General features: G+C 41.9%; 1 protein-coding gene and 1 pseudogene across 4 annotated transcripts in view; one reads left to right on the forward strand and one right to left on the reverse strand.

The window, feature by feature from the left end:
- Positions 1-1642: 1642 nt before the first annotated feature.
- LOC103729110 lies at positions 1643-3278 on the reverse strand (annotated as a pseudogene).
- Positions 3279-5079: 1801 nt separating this feature from the next.
- Hormad1 (HORMA domain containing 1) overlaps positions 5080-8770 on the forward strand; it is a 27743-nt gene continuing 24052 nt past the window's right edge. For all 4 annotated transcript variants that reach the window (XM_029560604.1, XM_029560605.1, XM_008827081.2 and 1 more), the window contains exons 1-2: positions 5080-5115; positions 7949-8093. In XM_029560604.1, coding sequence (XP_029416464.1) covers positions 5080-5115; positions 7949-8093 — 181 coding nt within the window. The remainder of the gene's footprint in view (positions 5116-7948; positions 8094-8770) is intronic.

Here is an 8770-nt window from a genome sequence, read left to right on the forward strand (position 1 = left end):
ATGTCAATAGGCTTGGAATGAATTTTTCTGTATGAAACTGTGTGTTTTGACAATGAAGAGGAGATCTTTTTTAAACATTGGAACCTAATTTAATTTTATCTCTTAGAGAGTTTATAATGAGTATAAGATTTTATAAGTGTAATAATTCATCTGTAAACCTAGAAATGTACAGCCAATTTTGAAAGAGATGTACCTAGCTCGGAAAAAATGTTATTGAATAGGTTAATGCTGTTGTAATGAAATGCTTCTTCTAATTAAAAAAAAAAATTATATGTATGAGTGTTTTGCCTGCAGGTAAGTGCACCCATGTTGTGCAATACTTGTAGAGGCCAGAAGAGGGCACTGGATCCCCTGAAACTGGAGTTACAGGCAGTTGTTATTCAGCATGTGGGTGCTGGGAACCAAACCTGGGTCCTCTGCAAGAGCAACCAGTGCTCTTAACTGCTGAGCCATCCCTCCAGACCCTCTCACAAGGTTCTTATAGGAGCAATGTAATAACAGTGAATTTGAAACCTTTTGAAAATTTTAAATATGAGCAAACTACATGGCAAAACAATTATTAGGGCAGGATTTTCACCATTTTTTAATCTTGAAAATAAGGTTTTAGGGCACCAGGCATGGTGGTGCACACCTTTAATCCCAGCACTTGGGGGTGGGGTGGGGGCAGAGGCAGGGGGATCTCTGTGAGTTTGAGGCCAACCTGGTCTACATAGCAAGTTCCAGGCCACCTGGGGCTACAGAGAGACCCTGAAAAAGATGTCCCCCCCCAAAAGAAAGAAAATAAAGTTCTAGCACTGGAGAGATGGCTCAGCAGTTAGGAGCACTGGCTGCTCTTGCAGAGGATGAGTTCAGATCCCAGCACCACATGTCAGATAACAACCATCCATAACTCCAGTTCCAGGGTATCCGACACCATCTTCTGACCTCTGAGGGTATTGTACAACATGGGTGCAAAAATAATTTTTAAAATTTAGAAAAAATAAAATTCTAATATTCATTATTCTCTCCACTGAATAACTTTGGGCAAATCTTTTCATACCTGTGGTGTATATTTCCCCTTAATGAAAATAAATAAAAGTGGGGCTGGAGAGATTGCTCAGTGATTAAGAGCACTGGCTGCTCTTGCAGAGGACCCGGGTTTGGTCCCTAACACCCACATGGTGGCTAACAGCTGTCTGTAACCCCAGTTCCAGGAGATCCAACACCCTCTTCTGACCTCCGTGGGCACTGCACAACATGGGTGCACTTACATACACGTAGCCAATACACTCATACCCATAAAATAAATTTTTTAAAAAAACCCAACCATACTAAACATATGTATATATGTTTAGTATATATATATGTGTGTGTGTGTGTGTGTGTGTGTGTGTGTGTGTGTGTGGAGGCCCATCAACATATGTGTTGAGGCCAGCCTACTATGATGGCTATACTACTGACACAATTTATTTGATATATCAGTAAAGGAAGAAGCTTGCATTGCCAGACAATCTCCAGTTATCACCCTTTCTAATGTTTCTTTTCATGATTAAAAACTGCTTTATTGATGGCAGTTAATAGTAGTCAATAAATATTGATCTCCAAAGAAGATCTATGGATCGCTGATTGAAACAGAACCAAGTGATGCCTGGGGTGACTGAAGTCAGTCTTGCTTCTTGCAAAATGAAACCATAGCCAACTGATACATGGCATATACTGTTCCACCACCTGTGAGAGCCACAGTGGCTCCACACAAAGGAACATCAGCTACCTTACACTTCAGATGCACTGTGTTCCAGTGTCCTCCTCAAACAACTTTTGTTTCTCTGGGACCCTGGGGTGTTTGTTTGTTGTCATTGTAACATTTATTTGTATTTATTTATTTATTTATTTATTTATTTATTTATTATGTGTGGGTTCAGCTGCCGCAGGAATGGGTGGCGGTCTGAGGAACACTTGCTAGAACTGAGTCTCTTCTTCCACCGTGTGGGTCTTGCTGGCCCTGGAACTGTTTTCAAAATGCTTCTGTGAAGCAGTGCTGATGGTCGTCTAAGCAGTCTAAGGAAGAGACAGGAGATTCTGCAATATCTTGGCTCAGCTACCACCCACCAGCTTGAATGCCAGGATCCCAAACTACCACTCCAGAATCAGAACTTTATTTTGTTTCTAAATGAGACATCAACTGTTTTTCAAAGCTATCCATTGTCCCCGGTTACAGAAGTAGAAATCTAAGTAAACTGGGATGGTGACACATACACTATAATCCTAGCATTGGGGACCTTAAGTCAAGAGAATCGCAAGGCTAACCTCTGCTAAATAGAGAGAATACGTTTCAGACAGTAAAGTATTGAGGCCTGGCAGAGGGCTCAGTGGGTAAAAGGCTCTTGCTGTCAAGTCTGACAATCTGAGTTAGATACCTGGACCTACGTGGTGGAAGAACACTGCAAGTGTGACTGACCTCCACACAAACACACAGCACAGCGCAGGTGCACACAAATAATACATAGATGCTTTAAAATTAAAGATGAGGCCGGGCATGGTGGCACACACCTTTAATCCCAGCACTTGGGAGGCAGAGGCAGGGGGATCTCTGTGAGTTCAAGGCCAGCCTGGTCTACATAGTGAGTTCCAGGACAGTTAGGGCTACAGGGAGACCCTGTCTCAAAAACACACACACACACACAAAAAAAAAAATTAAAGATAATTTATGAAATAAGAATTGGAGGAGACTGGTAGAGCACTTGGATTTCTGAGAGATACAAGAGACTATCGGCACCAGAGAGATGGCTCAGCAGTTAAGAGCGCTGGCTGCTCTTGCAAAAGACTTGGGTTTGGTTCCCAGCAACCACATGGCTGCTAACAACCATCCATAACTCCAGTTGCAGTGGATCCGACGCCCTCTTCTGATCTCCGGGAGCACTGCACGACAGAGGTGTGCTTACATACATGCAGGCAATACATATACACATAAAATAAAAATAATAAAATATTTCAAAAGAGACTGATGATGGGAAGACACGGAAAATACAGTGACGAAATCTAGTCAGGAAATAGTCAAAACTAGGGCTGAAGAACGGCATCTGTGAACCAAGGACTCCGGTAAAAGCAGCATGCGTCGGGAAGGCTCTGCAAGTTCAGCAACCGCACGGGGCTCCCGGCATGCCTTGCGCAGCTCTGGCGGGAACAGCTACCTCGCCTGAGGTGTGACAGTTGACGCAGCGCGCAAGTTCAGGAGAGCAGCCGCATCTTGCCACCCTGCCCTGCCGCGGACGTCGGTGCACCCAGGCGTTACGTAACATATGCTCGGTTTTCCGTGGCTCTTTGACTTTTTCACTTTGTCTCCTTTCTGTCGCTGTTTCATAAGGGTTTAATGGCAAAGCGTTTGAGGAAATATGTGTGCTTGTGTTTCCCGAGAGGCCCCTGAGGTAGGGCGGCGGGCTGTGGACTGTGAGCTAGGCCAAGGCCGTGAGGACCGTGCGCAGCGGCGGCCCTCGAAGTAGAGCAGGCTCTGAGTGTTAGCACCGCTAGTGGGGCGCGGCCAGGCCCGGGAGGAACAGCAGGAGGGTGGGGGCCAGGGTTGTCGTCAGGCCGGTGGAGGGCTGGCTAGCCTGGGCTACAGGAGCGCCTGCCTCCACAGATTTTAAATGCTGGGCGTGGGGGCGACCTTGATCACAGCACTCCGGAAGCAGAAGCTGACGATCTCTGTGATACGGTGGCCAGCTGCTCTACACAGTGATACCGTGTCAAAGTTTTCATCTAGACTATTTTCTGCCTTAAATTTTTGTTTGTTTTTTTTTTCCTCTGGACTCCGAACTGGCCTGGAAATCACTATGTAGACAAGGCTGGCCTCAGTCTCAAAGATCTGCCTGCCTCTGCCTCTAGAGTGCTGGGATCCAAGATTGTTTGGATTACAGCTGTTAGACTGCTTTTAATTTTATTTATTTTTATTTTATGTGTATGAGTGTATTACCTGTATGCATGTAAGTGCACTCCTGTCGTGCAATGGTTAAGGAGTTCAGAAGAGGGCATCAGGTCCTCTGGAACTGGAGTTCTGCCATATGGGTGCTGGGAATCAAAGCTGGGTCCTCTGCAAGAGCAGCCAGTGCTCTTGACCACTGAGCCATCTCTCCAGCTATCACCCTACTCCTTTTTTTTTGAGACAGAGTCTCACTATGTAGCCCTGGATGGCCTGGAACTCATATGTAGCCTCAAATACTGGTACTAAAGTCATATGCCACCACAGCCAGCTTTAAAAACTATAAAATTACATCTTAATTTATTTGGGAGGTGGGGCTCAAGTGCTGTGGCCACTGGCGGTCAGAGGACAACAGTGTGGAAATCTATTCTCTCCTTCCACCTTGTGAGTCCCAGGATCGAACTCCTATCATCAGGCTTAGGGCAAGGTCTTTCAGCTGCTGAGCCTTCTTGCCTATCCACTTTTGTGTTTTTATAACTGTTCTGGAGGACACAGTGTATCCAGAGCCTAGTTGAACAAAAGACACCTGATTGAATACTTTGGAACTACAAATAGTTTTTTAAAAATATTTTATTTATTTTTATTTTATGTGTATTCCTGTATTGCCTGCCTGTAGGTAAGTGCACCCATGTCATGCAATGCCTGCTGAGGTCAGAAGAGGCTGTTGGATTCCCTGGGACTGGAGTTACAGTCAGTCGTTAGCTGCCATGTGGGTGCTGGGATTCGAACCCGGGTCTTCTCCAAGAACAGTCAGTGTTCTTAACCACTGAGCCATCTTTCCAGCCCCCAAATAATTCTTAAATTAGCAGGCAGACCTTTCATTCTGAGACAGGATCTCAGGCAACCTACCCTGGTCTGCAAATGGCTATGTAGCCAAGGATAACAACCTTGAACTCCTGGTCCTCTGGCCTCAGCCTCCCCAGTTCTAGGATTACAGGCATACACCACCAATCCCAGGGCTATACATTTTTTAAGATTTTATTTTAAGTAAAATTCTGAAATTTGAGATAAAATCTTCCTCACTTTCTATGTAGTAAAGTAGAATGCTAGAGATAAACATGAAATCTGAAGGAACTTTGTATTTGTGTTACAAGGTTGAATTGAAGAAAGTATTTTATGAGAAGATGGCCACTGTACAATTGCAGAGGATGACTTGTATGGTATGATTGCTTGTAATTTAATATATATTAATTTAGATGATTTTCTGTTTTTTTCTGATTTTTTTTCAGTTTCTTGTGGGTTTGGGGGGTGTTTTGTATTGTGACACAGGGTCTCACTATATAGCATGGACTGGCCTGGAACTTGCTATATAGATCAGAATGGTCTCAAACCCACAGAGATCTGCCTCTGCCTCCTGAGTGCTGGGATCAAATGTGTGTGCCACCATGCCTGGCTGATTTTTTGGTTTTTGTTTTTTTTTTAAAGTCTTAACTATTTTACTGTTAAATGAGTTGAGGGTTTGGGGGGGTGGATTGGTGTTGATTGTTCTTTTGTTTTGTTTTGTTTTTGAGACGGTCTCCCTACAGCCCCCAGCTAGACTTGAACTCACAGTGTAGACCAAATTGGCCTCTATTTCACAGAGATCCACCTGCCTCTGCCTCCTGATTGCCATGACTTACGCTTAAGGTGTGTGCCACCATGCCTGGCTTTAAAAAAAAATTTTTTCTGTTATGTTTTAAGAAAAGAAGTAATGGAGAATTCTTTTGGGTACTTGGTGTCTTATGTTAAATTGCTCATTCAATGGCATCTCCTTTCTTTCTTGGAGTTCTTGTCATTCAAACATGATAGGAAACAGGAAAGTTGAGCCTTGCTTGCCTCCACTTAGTCATCTAGTTGTGGAGTTTTGTTTCATGCGAATCTCCCCCCCCCCCTTTTTTTTAATGGCCTGGAACTCACTATGTAGACCAGGCGGATCTTGAACTCAAAGATCCATCTGCCTCTGGCTCTCGAATGCTGGGACCAAAGGTGTGCACACCACGGTTAGTTTTATATTTGTTTTTGAGACATAGTCTCACTGTGAAGTCCCACCTGGCTTGGAACTCACTATGTAAACCATACTGGCCTTGAATTCACAGAGATCCTTCACTACTGCCTCCTGAGTGCTGTGACAAAAGGTGTGTACCACCCTGCCATGCTGCCAGTGCATCTCTTCACAGAGCTGTGTCATACCATCCTTTGGGTTGTCTGCTGGAAAAGTAGAATCAAGTCTCAAATAATGCCTTTTAAATTTCATCCTCTAGTAGGATGGAGCTGTATCATACTCCTGTGAATGTAAAATAGTTTGCACCTGCTTCATGGTGTATAGTAGTGACCATGCTTTATCAAAGCAGGTTTTAATGTTATTACCCAGAATATTTTCTTTGCAGATGATGACTGAGAAGCTAATAAAAAAATATGGTGCCAGGTACCATAAAAGTAAGAGAATTGCTTTTTTCTGGGATTTTGTTTTTGACTTTGTTCTGATGACTACAGAACCTGGAAAAACTGTTGTTGCTGTTTTTGTCTTTAAATATAAATACACACACACACACATATATATATATATATATATAAATTTCAATTTTTGGAAATTTTACCCATGCTGTGGACTTTGGAAGAAAAAAATCCCAATTTACCATGTTGAGTTGGTGCTGTATAGAAATTGACAGCCAGGGCTAAAGAGATGGCTCAGCAGTTAAGACCACTGGCTGCTCTTGCAAAGGACCCAGGTTCGGTTCCCAGCACCCATATGGCAGCTAACAACTGTTCATAACTCCAGTTCCAGGGGAATTCAATGTCCTCTTCCGTCCTCCACTGGAATTGCATGACATGGGTGTACTTACATGCAGGCAATACACTCATACACATAAAATAAAAATAATAGGGGCTGGAGAAATGGCTCAGGGTTAAGAGCACTGACTGTTCTTGCAGAGGACCCGGGTTTGAATCCCAGCACTCATATGGCAGCTAACAACCATCTATAACTTCAGTTGCAGGGAATCCATCACCCTCTTCTGTCCTCCGCAGACACTGCATGCCAGGGTACACTTACACAATGCAGGCAATACACTCATATACATTAAATAAAATAATAATGATTAGAAATTGATAGCCATGTTGGGCTAGAAAAATTAATTTTTTTCCATTTGTACAGGGGTAATGCACTGTATTAAGTATATAAAGCCTTATCTACAGGGGTTTGATTACAGAAACTAGTGAACATATTCTCTGAATTTAAATAATGCTCATGAAAGTTAATGAATTAGTGAATGCTGTCCCTATTAATGAATGCTGTCCCATTGCTTTGATGAAATTGTTTGTAGCAGTCTACCACTAGAAAATGTCTATGGCTCAGAAGCAAAGATAAAATTGTGTTTACCAAGAGTCTTGCATTACATTTAATCTGCCTTAATCCTAGTGACTAAAGAGAAAAATCAATATTTTCTGTTTAGATATTGTGTATTTGCAGTTTGCAAAGGATTCTTAAGATTTGTAAGTGTACCAGGCATGGTGGCCCACATTTAATCCCAGCACAGGCACAGGCAGGTGGATATCTGTGAGTTTGAGGCCAGCCTGGTCTATATAGTGAGTTCCAGGTCAGTCAGGGCTACACAGTAAGACCCTGCCTCAAGAAAAAAAAAATTCTTAAGCTCATAAGCACTTTTTTTATATTACCCTTAGGCTATCACCCAGAAAACATCCTCACATTTTACAAGACACACTGACTTTCTGGGGATTACTAATATGAGGAGGAATTCTTTGGGAGAGTACCATGGTTATGCAAAACTGGACCCTACTCTAAGTCTAGAAAATATTTTATTATTTATTTACGTATTTATTTATTTATTTATTTATTTATTTATTTATTTATGTGATCTTTTTGAGATAGGGTCTCTCTGTAGCCTCAGCTGGCCTGGAGCTTGCTATGTAGACTAGGCTGGCCTTGAACTCACAGAAAAAATCTTTATTTTTAATAGATGTAAATAAGATGCTTTAATTTTCCTTGAATTTTAGAGTCCATTGGTATTTCCCACTAAAATATCAACTGAGAATCAGTCGTTGATGTTAGTGAAGAGGCTCTTAGCAGTTTCAATATCTTGCATCACCTATTTGAGAGGAATATTTCCAGAACGTGCTTATGGAACAAGATATCTAGATGGTAATATAAGACTTTCTTTTATTTAATTTTACTTAGAACATGTGATTTTTGGTAGTAGTTTTATTGATATAACTCACATACATGACAGTTCACTTAAGAGTACAACTCAGTGATCTTAATGTATATTCACAGGGTTAAGCAAGTACCACTATAATTTTAAAACATTTCACCACCACCCCCACCACCAAAGAAACCCATACATGATAAATTACTATCCTCTCTCCTCCAACCTCCCTAGTCATGGGTAACAACCAATCTACTTTCTGTTCAATGAATTTACCTATTCTGAACACTTCATATAAAAGCAATCATGTAATATGTTCTTTGTGACTGGCTTCTTTCACTTACCATAATGCTATTGTGTTGATTAGTACTTGAGTCCTTTTCGATGCTGAATAATATTCCATAATATACAAGTCAACAGTTGATGAATACTTAGACTGTTTCCTCTTTTGTTCTAGTATGTATGATGCCACATTTATGTTCAAGTTTTTGTTTGGTTTCTAAAATGTATTGTTTGTTTGCTGTGCTAGGGATCAAACCCAAGGCTTTATAAGCATGCTAGAGAAGTACTCTGTTACCGAGCTATATCCCCAGCCCTTAAAAGTGTTTTAAGGATATTAAATACTGGCCGGGCATGGTGGCACATGCCTTTAATCCCAGCACTTGGGAGGCAG

Source organism: Nannospalax galili, unplaced genomic scaffold, assembly GCF_000622305.1.
Source record: "Nannospalax galili isolate Female #2095 unplaced genomic scaffold, S.galili_v1.0 scaffold1212, whole genome shotgun sequence".
NCBI classification, from domain to species: Eukaryota; Metazoa; Chordata; class Mammalia; order Rodentia; family Spalacidae; genus Nannospalax; species Nannospalax galili.